The 16,809-nt window shown below is 34.3% G+C and overlaps 2 protein-coding genes across 3 annotated transcripts in view; one reads left to right on the top strand and one right to left on the bottom strand.

Annotated features, from left to right (window-relative positions):
* LOC117099889 (protein KIAA0556-like) overlaps positions 1-16,809 on the bottom strand; it is a 44,713-nt gene that overhangs the window by 25,890 nt on the left and 2,014 nt on the right. The window contains exons 3-6 of the mRNA XM_033239412.1: positions 5,051-5,121; positions 4,329-4,495; positions 3,813-3,940; positions 833-887 (exon numbers count right to left, since the gene is read on the bottom strand). Coding sequence (XP_033095303.1) covers positions 833-887; positions 3,813-3,940; positions 4,329-4,495; positions 5,051-5,121 — 421 coding nt within the window. The remainder of the gene's footprint in view (positions 1-832; positions 888-3,812; positions 3,941-4,328; positions 4,496-5,050; positions 5,122-16,809) is intronic.
* On the top strand, positions 6,754-15,936 carry LOC117099888 (calphotin-like). Of its 2 annotated transcripts, XM_033239410.1 has the most exons (11): positions 6,754-6,981; positions 9,320-9,346; positions 10,357-10,392; positions 10,667-10,690; positions 11,047-11,082; positions 11,650-11,685; positions 11,950-13,466; positions 13,660-13,723; positions 13,861-13,880; positions 14,788-14,959; positions 15,855-15,936. In XM_033239410.1, exons 1-11 carry the CDS (start codon positions 6,933-6,935, stop codon positions 15,920-15,922), a joined length of 2,049 nt encoding a protein of 682 aa, XP_033095301.1. In that variant the 5' UTR covers positions 6,754-6,932; the 3' UTR covers positions 15,923-15,936. The 2 variants fall into 2 exon arrangements, with proteins under 2 accessions (XP_033095301.1, XP_033095302.1); XM_033239411.1 differs by lacking the exon at positions 9,320-9,346.

Here is a 16,809-nt window from a genome sequence, read left to right as displayed (position 1 = left end):
GCCATGATGCTTTAGTACAACTGAGAATGCCATCACATGATACATAATGAGACAGAGGTTCAGTCAATTGAAGAGAAATCTCATACATCTTCCAATGGCAATGTGAGATATATGATGAGATTTGCAGTCCAGCATTGTTTGTGATTTCCAGTCTAAAAATAATGCAAAATTAAAAGATTTTACATTTGAAATTTGCTACCCATATACAGTGGCGTCACACACGGGCGCTGACGGGGGGTAGAGCGCCAGTTCCCCCAGGCACGAGGGGCCCCAACTTAGTTTAAAAAAAAATTATAATATAAACTATAATACCGAAACAATTTTAAACAATAAAACTGGGTTCTGATGTTTGATTCTGTGATCAATCAGCTTTGCATTGTATGTACATTATTAAAAAAGGTTTTGTTTCTCACATACATAGAGTACATATGCCTACTGTAGGCCTATACCAGTTCTGAAAGTTGGCCTATGCAATCTATGTTCTCTGACAACGCAGTTAACAATTCATAAATGCCATAAGCTCTGACCGCGAGGGGCCTTCACCCCCCTGGACCCAAACCTGGGCCCTGCGCGGCCCTCAGAGTCTGTTTGATTGCTCTGCTCGCAAACTTAAGGCTCACTTCGCTCGCTTATTAGGGCCCCCAGCAACAATCACCGCCAGGGCCCCACTAACTCTGTGACACCACTGCCCATATATGGGAATGCTGATGTCATATCTCACCTTTATGGACTAAGCATAGGTATATCATCACATAAAACTTGATAGCATAGACAAAAGTAAAGAGTGTAATAAAAGTGGTTGTTATGCTACAGTATTTGCCATAACACTTACCTTTTGTCCTGGAATGAACTTTTCCCCCCTTGCTTGTCTTGACATCAATAGATTCCTATCATAAAATTAAATAAAAAAAAATAAAAAAAGAATTTATACAGTTTGGTGAGTACCAAGTAAATATTTTTACTCTATCATCTGCATTTGTAAAGATGGATTAAAGAAACATAACTATAAATAAAACATACTGCACTGCATTGATTTTAAAATCATGGATTACATTAATAATATGTATACAAAACAAACTTTGGTTTTAGAGCCAAGTTGATAGAAATATTGCTAAATAGTATAATACTACAGATGGATAAGAAACATAACTATAAATAAAACATACTGCACTGCATTGATTTTAAAATCATGGATTACATTAATAATATGTATACAAAACAAACTTTGGTTTTAGAGCCGAGTTGATAGAAATATTGCTAAATAGTATAATACTGGGATAACTGAGCACCTGAAAAACATCTATTATATTACATACAGTGGTTATAAATTTTACAGACATCGATACAAAAGATTACTTTATACAAAATAAACTTTGGTTTATAAGTGAATTTGATAGAAATATTGCTTCGAAAGCATAAAACCAGGGTTATTAAGCAAGTGATTGACATCTGTGGATATAAAATATTACTTAATAAACAAATTAAAATTAATAGAAATATTGCTTGGTGAGTAAATTACTGGGAAAATTGAACACCTCGTTGGCATAGAACAGACATCTTTAATATTGCAATGAAATTATTCCACTCTGCTTTTGGCAAGAAAAATAGGAAACCAGTTTTTTACATAAAAATCTGTTAATCTGGGGATATTCTCCGACCACTGCTCATCTCTGACAATGTCCCCCAGTATCAATGTCTCTTTTAGGGTGTGAACTGCAAACACACATTTTTTCCTGTCCATAAGGTACAACTAGCCCTGTCTCCCATATTAATAATTGTGGGTTTTCTTTAAGGTAACCTTTCCATTGGCATGGCATCATGTATCAAAAAGTTTGCATGTTTATTATTAATCAGTTCATCAATTGCTTCCTCCTCTCCAGTATATGGGCACTTGATTTCTAATATAGTGTCATTGTCTATAATACCATCTAGTGACGCCCCAATTATGCCTGATGTGTGTAGCCACAGTCCAGTTTGGGTTACTTTCATACCTAATGCCCTTTATATCTGCTGCAGCGCATCATCTTTATGGTCGATTCCCCATTGAATGGCTTTGACACCGGATAAATCCCTTGGATTTGACAGTGAATCTACTAGCGATGGCGTTGCTTTTCTTGCTGACAATACTTTCCCGAAATTGCTTGCAGTTTGAATTGGTAGCTTCACTTTTTCTTCAATTGTTTCCGGAAGTAACATCCAATAAATGTGGTGAACATGCCCAATCTTTAAGTCCTGAGACCTTAGCTTCCCTGTCATCAGCATTAGTGCTGCGTTTCTGAGGTGTGTACTTTTTTTCAGCCGGAAAAATTTCCTGAATGCTCTTTGTTCTCTCTACTTTCACCTTTGGTTTGTTCCATTCATATGGTATGTCTGTGCCTGAAACGTTCTGTGCCCACAAATCTAACGTTGCAGAATGCGAACATGGTTAATTGTGACCAGCCTGTTGGGGTTAATGAATTAAATACTAGCTAGGCCTAGCTAATCCCATATCAACTAGCTTAACTCTATGCTAAAAATGAAAAAATATAGTCTGAAAAACACCCTGGCGTAGGCATAGGTTGGTTGATCAGGCACGCTGTAGCCTAACAAAATGTGCCATGCTCAAAACTTGTAAAATTATGGATTGTGATACAGAATTTAACATTTCAATGTTTTCAAGCAATAGATTAATTATTAATTGAATTAATAATCATAGTTAGTAATGTATACATCGCTTTGTACATTTATCTAAATTATTATTACTTTGGATACAGCTCACCGATCGATTCTAGAAAAACCGTAAAAAGGCCACATCGCTTGCAATATTAGAATGCTATTTTTTATAACCTCTGAATGGAAAATGAAGGTAATTAACTTAATAGCAAATATGATTAACAGATTATTCAAAATCAGTAACGTCGTAAAATAATAAGGGATAAATTAATACAAATGACTGCAAATACAATATTAGCAGGGAAACCTAGAACAGCTTGTGAACTGTGATAGAACAGAACAAAATGGCCGACCAAGGTTTGATTGGCCCCCAGAAAAGCCGGTCGCTCGGAAACAAGATGCCATGACATTTTCTCCCTATACTACTTAACATTTGTTGATCCCCACAGACAAAAACAAAAAGTTATTTCTGGTAAAATTATCTTCATTCCTGATGATCTTTGAATAAAGAATGAATATCAATTTACCTATGGCTTCTCTTAGTCCTTTTGGAGTCTACATGACCATATATTAACTAAATTTATATTGGTGATGTGATCTGAAGTTGTTCTTGATAAAATTTAATGATTTATTCCCTTTGATTTGTTTATTCAATTTTACGGCACATTTTACACCACCATCTGCATTTGTACAAATCGATACTACTGTACTTAACAGCTGTTCATCCCCAGGCAGAAGCATAATGAACAATACTGACCATGCTTTTAAAGCAAACAGACGAAGGGCCCCAAATTTGGTATTTAATGGTAACAGTTTGGAGAAAAATATTTAACTCTATAAGTTGTAAATAAAAGAGAATAAAAGTGTTGTATTTGCAACAGACACATACCCTTGGTGAATGTAGGACAAAAAACACTGTGGAAGTGACAATGTAACCTATCCTATTGTTGAGCTACCAAGCCCACCCAACATTTACCACACTACCCACCACACTTAAACAATGGTGTCCAGTGTGGTGGTTTTTGTCTGGGTGGTTATTGTCCAGAGTGGTCTTTGTCCGATTTTCACTCTTGGTGCTATCTCAAGATAGAAAATAGAGTAAAAAACAACAGGAGAGAAACAAAACAATGTGTGGTATTAAGAACGTTGTTTGTTTGTACCTTCAACCAATTACGTCTTTGTGTTTTTGTAGGAGCTGTTTTTGCTCGGTCCTTTACTTCCGTTGTTATAGCATTTGAGTCCAGTACGTTAAGGTCATGGTGTCCTATGAAATGCCTTCGTGGAAGATCTGTTTATACAAAACAAAACCAATACTTAGATGAGTAGGCACTGTGTTAAAATAATATAAAACTGACAAAAAAATATTTGTCATCATTTTATAATAACCAAATACAGTATCATTTTATAATTATTATTATTACCATTATCCTTATTATTATTATCACTATCATTACCACTAAATTTTGGAATATTAATTTTTAAGTTTCTTTTTTGCAGTAAGCTTTTGGCTTTGGGGTTTCAGGCTTCAATTCCCATACCAAGGTACTACTACTACTACCCCCCCCCCCCCACATCATCTGTTTCCATCCATTATCCTTTATTCCAATATCCTACAGCCCTTCAACTTCTTACCTCCCCTCCCTCTCACCACCACCCTACACAAATTAAAAGCTTACCTCCTGCAGTCTTTGGTTTAACTGCTGTTGGACGGCGTGGTGAGAACTGTTTGACTCTTGTAGCGCCTAAGTTTTTGTTGGCACCATTAACATACACAGCAAACCCTTGTTCTTTCCTTTCCAAGTCGATCTGCTTCTCATCTTTTTCTTTGAGTTTCTTGAAAAGCCTTATAATTTAGAGAAATGCACAAAATCCATTTTAAAAAATAATCTTTAATAATCTCTTTTAAAAAATTAAACACAGACATGAATCAGAAACAGAATGCAGAATAATAGGAGAGAATAAGAGAGGATTAACAAGACGTAAGAAAGGGTGTCATATGTTTGGACAAAATACAAAACTAAATCCTCTAGATGACGGAGAAGAGTGATTCTGTTTTTGGGTTTGTGAAAACCAAACAAGCACATTTATTATATCTCAGAGTTAAAGATTGTTTAATAGTATTCCATACTACACAGGACAAAAGAAGTGGACATTCTATCTCGATGTACGATGAAAAATAAAAGTTAACATATCTTATCTTCCTGAATGGAAAGAGGTTGCTTGTATGAAGCGTTTTTCAAAAACTGAAAGGTCCACTGATTAATATCAGATAAGATATTCCTGATGATGACATAATTAATCCCGACACGATGGCGCGCATTTCCATATTTGGAGTATGTATTATACTATCTTTTGCTTGTATGACATACAAATGCATGACATTATTAAATTATTGTACCTGTTCCTCTGCTGCAGTAGAAGTAGATGTTCATCATATCGTGGGTTACTTTCAACTTTCACTGCAGCAACCTTAAAAAAATAATTACATTAATTTATTTAATATGATATTGGGTACAAAAGACAGCAAAAGCATTGCCCAGTAAAGGAAAGCACGACTTCTGCTGAAAGGTATATATTTTTAATGATAAAAACATACAACATAAAAAAGGTGGTAAAATTCTACACACTATACATTCTTCGCAACCTTAAAAAAATAATTACATTAATTTATTTAATAGGATATTGGGTACAAAAGACAGCACAGGGGCGTACGGTGAAAAATCTAAGGGGGGGTCGAAACGAAAGCGCAGGGGGAAAGCTGAACTCGGAGCAATTTAGCGAAGCTTTCAGAAGTCACGGGGTGCGTTATTTGTGAGTGAAGCGAGCATATTTAAAGGGCACTTTCTTTAAAAGGGGGGGTCGACCGCACCCATCGACCCCCCACGGTACGCCCCTGCAGCAAAAGCATTGCCCAGTAAAGGAAAGCACGACTTCTGCTGAAAGGTATATATTTTTAATGATAAGAAACATACAACATAAAAAGGTGGTAAAATTCTACATACTATACATTCTTCGCCTAAACCTTATCAGGCGAGAGTTTTTTTATACCTTGTTTAGCGTACTTAACACCCACACGGAGTAGAAAATTATAATTTTATAGTTGAATGTAAACAGTATAATGGGATGGTTACATTTTTAAAATTTATATAATTAGGAAGAAATATATAGCTTATCATTGGAGATTATAAGGCAGTGGCGGGCATAATAAAAAAAGAAAACCTTACTTTTTCCAGAAATTTCAATTTTTCCTTGGCAGCAGGTGCGTTAATTGACCAAAAATAAAATTTTATTTTTATTTGCAATCATCATTACTGGCGGGTAATTGAGTTATCCACCCCAAATCACCCAATGGCAGGGGTCCAAAGTCTCCTTGAACTAGTGGGAGTCTCCCGGAAATCGGGACGGCATCCCGCATTTCCGCAAGCAAGCATCTCCTGGAAATTACCCCATCTAGACGCAAATTCATAATTTTGCATGTTTTCACTGCTTTATTATCAATTTTCTCTCAAAGGTTTGTGCCGATGGGTTTCTTTGTGCAGCAAAATAAAATTAAATGTGTTTAATTAATAAAGCTCATTAACTAGATCAGTGACAGATTCAAGGGCAGGGGAAGACGTTCTGGGGTAGAAAAGAAAATTATATTCAAATTTAAGTCTGAGATGGCCATTTTCTGACCATTAAGAGTTGCCATAGCCATAGATTTTCTTACCTCAGCTCCAACCATGGTGGTGCTGATGTGGTGTAGACCCTTCCTTTGTGAAAGTCCCTCGCTCCCCCACACCCTTTGACACCCCCACCCCTCCACAGCAGATCTCCTGGAAATGACTTCTTCCAACTTGGGACACTGCAATGGCCCACATATTTGGAAGTCAGGCTTCTGATTTGTTCATGTGAATGATTGAGGAATATTTTGTTTAAAATTTGAAGTGAATCTAGAACCAAAGTGTGTGGCTTGCGCAAACTGCCATTCTCAGCAGAGCTATGAGAAAGTTGAGTATGCATGATAATTCGGATTGATTACACACAGATTCTCTGAGATTTCAAATTTTATTTTTTGGAACCATATTTCAGGTTCTAAGTGAAGAGCTTTTTACTGAAATCATCAATGCAATATTTAAATTAGCAAAACTGTTTATTCAAGTATTCAACCAATCCACTGACACTTCTTATTTGAATGTCTTACCTGAGTTGGTATAATAAACAGTTAATAAAGCATTACAGGCTTAAAGAAGCAGATAGAGAAAAGGTGTTACTTCCATTAAGTACTTCAAGCAGACAACATGACAGATATTGACAAGACCCAAACTAACAAGTTTCTTGGAATGAGAAGTAAGTACACATAAATATTTTTAGTGTAAATGATTTACTGTATACAACCATGTATGTATGGGGTGATCTATGGGGTATATACTCATGTTGCCTCAAGGATTTTATATACGTAAAATGGTTTCCTTTATTGCATTAAAAACACAGTACAGGCACTGAATATTTTTTTGATTAATTACATTAAATTATACAATTACATAATCATTTGCTAGTTTGCTGAAATGCGCATACATTTTTTGTGTCAGTTAATAACAACAAGCCTATTAAATAAAACACATTTCAGATTATATTATTGTCACGTATGTCATTCACTTTAGCCATGAACAAAGTTCAGCTGCAATGCATTTAACATCCAGAAAATTAGGAAATTGAGTGTGTTTTGTTTGATTGAAACACACTACCCATACTTTACAAATAAATAATAGGCTTATCATATCAGTCACCAACACACCAGTGAGAATTTTAAGTTTGTTAAACTTCATTACAGTTGTTTTTTGTATGTTATGACTCAATAGCGAATTGACATAATAAACATTTTGTTTGCCTTTCCAAAAGTCTTTTCATTACTGTACTTTTAAATTTATACTGTACACATATTCATTATATTATTATTATTATTATTATTATTATTATTATTATTATTATTATTATCAGTATTAGGATATTCATTATTAATCAGTCAATTAGTAATTGACTGAATACATACAATAAAAAATGTGTTCCATACATCGCGACTGGTTCTACACCATAGGCTATTAGTATTAACTAACTGTAATATAACTCAAAATGACAATATAAACTAAATAAGAAACTGCAATAAACTAAAACCATAAAGACAGTTATTACAGTTTTTTTTCTTAGGTGAGATTTATTTTCTACCGTTTAGCAAACTTTTTTTTAAAAAATCATCAGAGAAGGGCAGATGGGAAAATTTTGTTTTTTTATTTTGCAAATGGTTTTGCCAAAAACATCCAGGGAAAGGGGGTGGGGAGAAAATAATGTAAACAGTGTATAATAATGGGATTAATAAATGCTTACAATTAATTTAGCAAAGGAAGAAATATATTTTACATATCGGCGAGCATGATAGTGTCTTATAGTAGATTTTTCTGAAAATTCAATTTTTCATGGCTGCAGGAGCGCTAACTGGCCAAAAATTAAATTTTAATAACATCCATAATCCTCATTATTGGCAGATGGCTGGTTGCGATCGCTAAACGAAGTTGGTATAAATAAAATCTCACTTTGGTAGGTCCATGGAGGTATAAAAATCTTTTATATCTCCATCCTGACTGATTCTTGGCGTAATTCTTATTTAGCATGAGGCGAGACTTTTTTTTATTCTTTGTTTCGCGAACTTATTTTTTAAAGATGTCAGGGGAGGGCAGAAAAAAAAATAAAAATTTAATTTTGTTCTCTTATTTAGCAAATAGTTTTGCCAAAAACATCCAGAATGAAAACAAAATATTTTTGGTGAATGTAAACAGTTATAGGATGCTTTAAATTTGTGTAATTAGGTAGAAATACATTTTATTTTGGAGATTTCAAGGCAGCAGCAGGCGTATTATTAAAATAATGAAAAACTTTTCGTTTTTTCTGAAATTTCTTGTGGCAGTGGGTGCGATAATTGGCCACAAATTTTTTTATTGGAAATCATCATTATTGACGGGCAGCAAGTTTGCTAAACAAGGTTACAAAAATTCTCCCTAGTCTGCTTTATCAAAACCAAATTTCTAAAACCTTGAACTAAAAATTATGGTTAAGATTAAGATTTAATACTTCCTTATTATAAAACAACTACGTATAAAAAAACATATATAAAAATATAAATAAAATATAAAATTTATTTTTTTATTTTAGCTTTATGCGGCAACATTTGCCATAGGTGCTAAAATTAGTGCTGTCATTTACATTTAAAATTCGGTACTTTTAATGTATTCATTGCTGACTTTACATTAACCTGAAGATTTCTCCAAACTGTTAATTATATTTTTACTTGTTTACAAATTGTTTATTTCCTCCAAAATGGATCTCCAGTTAGAATAGTGTTCCCAAGCTTTTATACACTATTTGTTTATTGTAAATTTTTGTATTGTTTACTCATAGTTATTTCACATAATTTGAGACACACCACATTTAAATGACCACAATTCAATTGGCTTGTTATTAATTTTCTTCTACATCATAGTCACATTTTAATTATCTTAAAATTGTTGTAATCTAAATATTTTAAATATAAATACATAGAAATGTAGTAGGCCTTGTACTTCTATAATAATACAATACAACCCTGTAATTTCCAGGTTTTATTTAGATTTTTGTGTTTTTTTTTTTATCACAGCATCAACTCCAAAGCCAAAGAAAATGGGTAAGCAAAAAGCCTATTTTATTATCCACAATTTTATGTTGTGAGATAATTTTTTAATTCAAATGTTTCGTCTTTCATAAACATACTTCATTTTGAAATCCAGCAATTTCGATGTTAAAATTTTGTGGCGTAGGGCTAGAACCACACCGTAAGTTTGTTTTCAAACAACAGTAAATCTATACAACAATGTAACGATTATCCATTGACATGTGATGTAGCCTGTTCATATTTATAATTTTTTGATAGGCAATAATAAATATAGTGAATGCAGTTAGGAACGTTCCAACCTTGAATATTTTTTTTTTAGTGAAATAGGACAGTGCTTCATGTCATACAACAGTGATTGAACATGTTAAAACACAAACTTGACTCAATCTTAAAATACACAAATCAGAAGTCTACAAGTGAGATACTTATAGGCGAGACTTTTTTTTTTTTTTTTATACCTTAGCAAACCCACCGCCCGCCAATAATGATGATTTCACATAAAAATACATTTTTATTTTTGGCCAATTAGCATACCACCGCCACGAAAAAAAATGGAAATTAAAAAAAAAAGATGTTTTTCTTCATTTTTATTACTCCAATTATTATTACTTACTTATTAATCTAAGTCTTGCCTTACCTGGATTAACCTATTAAATCTCTATTGTTTCATTAAAAACACCCCTACGTCAAAAACAGAAGCGACTGATTGTTCCAGCAAGTGACTCTACCCATGTCCAAGCATGGTCAAAGTCATGAAGATGATGCTTTTTCGTTGGTGCAGACACATGATGGGGCAATAAGTTGATACTATTTTGGTGTAGGAGTGTTCTTAAAGGAACAATGGCAATTAGTTGATTTATCTAGCTAAATATTTACGAAATAGACTAATATATTACAGTAATATATGGGAATAATTTCACTCCTTTATAAACTTATTTTAAATGAAGAAGGGCATAAACTTGCATATTAATTTTTAACAAATCAAGTGATTGATTTTCGTGTTATTATGATTTGTTTTACAGCTGGACCAGCCCCAAAAAGGAAAAGTGCAAGGAATGGTAAGGAAACAATAATTACTGTTTTGATAACTTAAATTACATTATCGTTCTTGTTTTGGTGTAAATCTATTTATTTCTTATATTAAAAAAGTAAATATTAAAAGTTAATTGTTACAATATTTATCACCAGTAGTAGAAAGATTTTAAATACAAATTCTATAATTTACGTAGACCTCTTTCCCTTTCAATGCTGTATGTAAAATCAAATTTCCACTTAGTAAATTAAGGATTTACAAACATCTAAACTAACATTGCATGAACTATTGATTTACAGGCGCAGCCTCAGCGGCTAAGAAAGGTAAGTAACTAAAATTAAATCATTTTACACTTTGAATTTGACATTATTAAATAATAATAAAAGGATCTTGTCAAGTACTAATTGTTGCATTATCAGAACTAGTCAATTTGCTGATCAATTTTACTGCATCATTATACAGGTATAATACCGTAATTAAGAACACATATGGTATGAAAGTGACTTTTGTCTTAGAAATTGGTGATTTTTAAATGTTAAAAAGATACCAAAAAATAAGATAAAAAAGTCAATGTATGACTCTCTTTCATTGTAATTTTTTAGATAAACCTTGTTAAAAATATATTTCTGGTAATACGGTATTTATGTTAATTTTTAAATTATTTCTAATTTTGTTACAGCAAGAGCTAACCCAAAGAAAACAGGTGGGAAGAAAGGTAAGTGCAAATGCTGGCTTTTTGCTTCTTAAATGAAAATAGCCTAAATAATAAAGAAAAAAACAATATTTATATATTTATTTCAACAATATTTTGTGAGAGTGGTCCATCCAGCCAGAGCTGATCAATTGGGATCCTCAGTACATACAATTAAAGGCAAAAGAATAAAAATTAAAACAGATGTTAAACATAAACAAATTAACTATACTGAAACAGAAAAATGAAAAAAAAATCGAAATATATTTAAATTGAAGGAAACCATTAGAAATAATAATTAACATTTAATGGGAAAAAAAAATAAAGTTGACACATTAAACAGAAAAATATTTGAAATTAATCAAGAGAACTAAAGATAAAATAAATAATTAAAGCTAACAAATAATATCTTGAAATAAACAGGTTTAAAAAACATAATCAATTTTCTTATACAAAATTAATCACATTTGGTTTGTGAGCATTAATATGCAACTCCTTTGTAAAGCGTAACATAGTATTTACAACCAGCCTTTGAAAATATAATTTCTAGTGACTGTTATGTTAAATTTTGCAATTTTTCTGTTTCCATAGCAACCGCAAACACAAACAAAACAGATGAGAAGAAAGGTAAGAATAAATGCTAAATTATTTTGATCTCTTTCATGATGATTGAAAACAGCCTAACTTTAAAGACCCAATTACTCAATACGTTTTGCTGATAATCTATATATTTGAACATTAGATCCACTTATTTTATATTCATTTTTCAATTATTCAATCCAAAACATTTATACCAAACAGTATCTTTGCTTTTTCATTTGCAGTTAGTTTTGCACTGAAGAAATAAGTGACATTTCATTGAATACTTTTATGTTGATTTTACTATTTCAGAATTACTAGAGGCTCAGGCGGAGAGAAGAAACTGGCTTCAGCTTTTTAGAGAGCATCAAGATTCTCAACAAGTCTTAACAACTCCATTGCCCATCTCACCTATTGCACCAAACTCTCTCGATAGACCTACACATGTTGCTAGACGCAGACTAGCACACACTACCTCACCCCGCCGACTCTTTCCTACTGCATCAGATGTCTCCTCTTCAAGTGTGTCAGGAAGGCCACAAACATCATCAGCCAGTAAACCTGCACCAGAGGCATGTGTAGTCAGCCAACCAGCATCTGCAGTTTGTCAAAGAGCAAGTGCAGCCAGCAAACCAGCACCTGCAGCTAGTAAACCTGCACCAGTAACTCGCCAGCCAGCTTCTGCAGTCCATCAACAAGCATGTACAGCCAGCAAACCAGTACCTGCACCAGTAGCCTGTCAACCAGTACCCGTAGCCCACCAACCAGCACCTGCACCAATAGCCCATCGACCAGCACCCGTAGCTCAAAGAGCAACTGCATCCAGTAAACCAGCACCTGCAGCCAGTAAACCTGCACCAGTGTCCCGTCAACCACCTCCTGTAGCCCGCCAGTCAGCATCAGCAGCCAGCAAACCGACATCTGCACCAGTAGCACCTTTACCTGTACATATAGCCCGCCAACTAGCATCTGTAATCAGTCAACTAGCACGTACAGCTAGCAAACCAGCACCTGCACCATTAGCTCGTCAACCAGTATCTGCAGTCCGTCAACAACCAGCACCTGTAACCCACCAGCCCGCAGTCAGTAAACAATCATGTGCAGTCAGTGAAACTGCGGCAGTAGCTGGTCAACCTGCAACTGCAGCAATAGCCGGTCAACCAGCAACCGCAGCCCACCAACCAGTATCTGTAGCTCGCCATTCAGCATCTGCAGTCAATAAACAATCATATGCAGCCAGTAAAACTGCAGCAGTAGCCGGTCAACCAGCAACTGCAGCCTACCAACCGGTATTTGTAGCCTGTAAGTCAGCATCTGCAGCCTGTCTACCAGTCACTACAACCAGTAAACCAGTACTTGTATCACACCTTCCTTCAGCACATGTAACTGGTCAACCAACACCTGCACCATACTTTCCACCAGCAGAGGTAACCAGTCAACCAGGATCTGCACCATACTTTCCCCCAGCAGGTGTAGCCAGTCAACAAGGATCTGCGCCATATTTTCCCCCAGCAGGTTTAGCCAGTCAACCAGGATCTGCGCCATACTTTCTCCCAGCAGGTGTAGCCAGTCAACCAGGATCTGCGCCATACTTTCCCCCAGCAGGTTTAGCCAGTCAACCAGGATCTGCGCCATACTTTCCCTCAGCAGGTGCAGCCAGTCAACCGGGATCTGCACCATACTTTCCACCAGCAGGTGCAGCCAGTCAACCAGGATCATTACCACTCTTTCCACCAGCACAGATGACACCTACAGGAGTATCCATACTTACTTGCATCCGAAGAGAATTACGAGAAGTGGCCTCCAAGTTAGAGACATTTGCAAGCATGGTAATAATAAATAATTTATTAATTTATATTGCGCCAATTCCATTATAATATATTCAAATGCGCATCACAATAAAATACACTAGAATGCAAAAATTGTTTAAATAAATTTTTATGCACGGAATAAGCTTAAAAAATAGTACAGTAAAAACAAATAATAAATAAATGACTCAATTATATATATTTATTGTTTAAGGTTGGAATGTTACAACAAGAAGTAAGAATGCTGGCTGGGACTCACAGCGTGAACACTCAATCATGTGAGGAATTTGGCATGTTGTTATAGTTGTTTAGTATTTATGTCATTAGTTTAGTATTTTACCGAATTATTTTTTTATTTTAATTTTTACTTTCAAAGAGTAAACATAAGCCTATTGTTTTTTTTTTATTATTTCAGGTCATGAAGACTTAAGAGCGGTGAGATTTCACTTCTGTTTACCTTACATATTTAATAAAATTGTTTCTACCAAACCGCACCTGAGGGGGCCAGCATAGACTACTGGCAAAAGCATAAAGTGTAACCAACAGATCATTTAAGTTGATAAATTGCTAATTTATACCAAAATTTAAATACAGTTAAACTTGCCTAAGTCGACTGTGCCTAAGTCAAATAATTTCTAAGTCGATCTTATTTTTTACATGCCAAATTGTTGTGTTTTCCATTAATTACCAATCTGTAAGTCGAACAATATTTCAATAGCAATTTGGATTTGACTTAGACAAATTAAACTGTACAATATTATATTTTAGGTATTTCTTTCGTAAAACATTTTAGAGAGAATAGAAACCCTTGATACCAAAGCTTGATTTTAAGAATTCCAGATTTTATGATAGCAAACCCTATGACTTTAGAACAAGTCTCCTTATTTTTCAGATTTGATATTAATTGACCAAATCTACAAGTACATAATTTTACATGTTTTTCTTTACAAACAAAATTTAACAAATGCTCGATTTTACAAATACGGTACTTGAATTTATGACATACTGTACATTTTCTGTTATTGTCAACCAACAGATTATATTTGTGAAATAAGTATAACAGCGCATTAATTTAACAGTGTTTAGTCTAATGTTATGCCAATAACGTAACAAAGTTTCCCTAAATATCATTAAAAATTTTTTTTTATTAGAATGAGAATATTTTGTTTCTTAACAACATATCTACTCACAAGCAATTACCCTATCGATGAACATGACCTGATGACATTTTATCAGGCCATTTTCACTGACCAACCATGTCATGGTCATGTTTTGTGATGGTGATTCAATGTATTAAAATATATTGTTATATTTAAATAGGGTATCATTTAAATTCTTGCAGGTTTTACCACCAAGCATCCGGGCTGTGTGTGAAGGCACAACACCGTACAACTGCATTAGAACCCTGAAAAACTTCATGTTTCCAAATGAAGAACTTTCACAAGGAACAGCGATGCAAAATTCCAGAGCATGCATGAAACTAGACAATGCCCAAAAAGTTAGATCAATAGTCAGTAAGTGAATACAATTTTATATCATACATATCAATAAATGAAAGTGCTGACAAATCTTGTTAATTACACAATATAGTATTTATTAACTATTGTATAATATTTAACTCGATAATACATGGTAGAAAATAAGAGAGTACAGTACATAAATTGGCTGTAAACTCGAAGCACCAATTACAGGTACCTCTCTAATTAAAGACCCGCCAAATTAAAGATCACCTTCACTTTCTGTGGTTACAAATTAACAAATGTCTTCTATCTTTGTTATTCTAGAGACCTAAGCTGCAAAATAAAGACCAGTGGCGGCTCTAGGGTATATTTTCTGGGGGGGGGGGGACTTGAGCTTGTAGGCCCAAGCTGGTGGAAGGGTTTTTGAGGGTGTACCCCTCCCACATGAGATTTTTTTTATAGGTGAGGAACACCTGGATGGCCAGAAATTACATTCTCAGACTGTGACAGGCATGTGTTGGCTTGGTGTAGGCCTATTTTTATATATATTTTTAGTCCAACTACCCAACGAGCTCTGTCCAATGGGAGGGGGACAGCCCCTGCTGTCCCCACGCTGACGCCGCCACTGCTAAAGACCATGAAAACACTGGTCCCAAAGGTGGTCTTTAACAAACAAACACAATGTAAATTTGGTACTCGAAAGCTTTATCTATCTTTAAATTTTTTTAAAAAGCAAATTAACTATATATTTATTTATTATTTATTTATTATATATTCGGCATATTGTACAGAGTGATAAGTTGCGGATTGTAGTGTACAATTGGTGTATATAGAATACACCAACTGTACAAAGAAATAGGTTTCTTTAACCTAACATTTTGTGTTTCAGGCACATTCTTCAGTCTCCACTTTTCAATTAGTTTCATGGTGTATTTTTCTCTATTTACAGATTATGTTAAGCAGATTTACCCTGGAATGACTGACTCTGAAATCGGCCACTTCCTGGGAAAAAAGTAGAGAAGAAATTGAGCGAAAACTAAAAAATATTCCTGCTCGCATCAAAGCGCCACTTCAACCACAAATACTATTTCCGGCTTACTTCCAAAGATAACTTTACAATGCTTGTTTCAAAGTATACAGTAATTGCTTCTGCAATAAATAGAAAAAATGTTATAATATGGTTACTATTGTGAAAGCTAAGATTACTCCATTTATGAACTTTACCAATGGGTTGTACGGGATTTTTAGCATAATCAAATTACTTTTATATAAATACAGTATTTCTTAAATATAGATGGGTTTTATAACGTTCACTAGATGGACTGTTTGGTTTCAATATATCTTTTTGTACATATTTGTTATGTTAACGTAAACTGGACTGGTGTGTTTTTTGCAATAATATATTTATCATGAATAAAATAATTTTTACATAATACAGAAACTGTATACTGTATTTTTTTTATTTCAACTTCAATATTTCTGCTGCCATATTATGCACCTAATAAACTATGCACACACTGCATGTCTGCACTGGTAGCCGGTGCATATCTATGAGACTATTGATGTGGCAATGCGTCACACGACAAATCAAACTAGCAGTGAGGTTGTCAATAACGATCCCCTCTGACCCTAACAAGCAGTCGGCAGACAGCTTTGTTAAGCGCTCATAAACAGTAAACAGAATTGTCTGCCAGCCTGCCAGGTCTGCCTAAATTATCACAAATATTATCACAATAGTACTTACCGACTAAACATCCTTTGTACGATACGCTTGCTAATACTCGGTGATAAAAGCGTGCAAGGCCCAGTCTTCTTCAACACAACTAGTGTATGCATTACTTTCATCATTTTCTTTATGGACAAATGCCCATATGCTTTTTACTCCATTTCTGGAGTTATGTACT

Source organism: Anneissia japonica, unplaced genomic scaffold (genome assembly GCF_011630105.1).
Source record: "Anneissia japonica isolate Jap-2015-1 unplaced genomic scaffold, ASM1163010v1 scaffold288018_len440701_cov179, whole genome shotgun sequence".
Classification (NCBI taxonomy): Eukaryota; Metazoa; Echinodermata; class Crinoidea; order Comatulida; family Comatulidae; genus Anneissia; species Anneissia japonica.
Note: the sequence above shows the minus strand (reverse complement) of the source record. Positions and strands in the feature narration are given on the sequence as shown.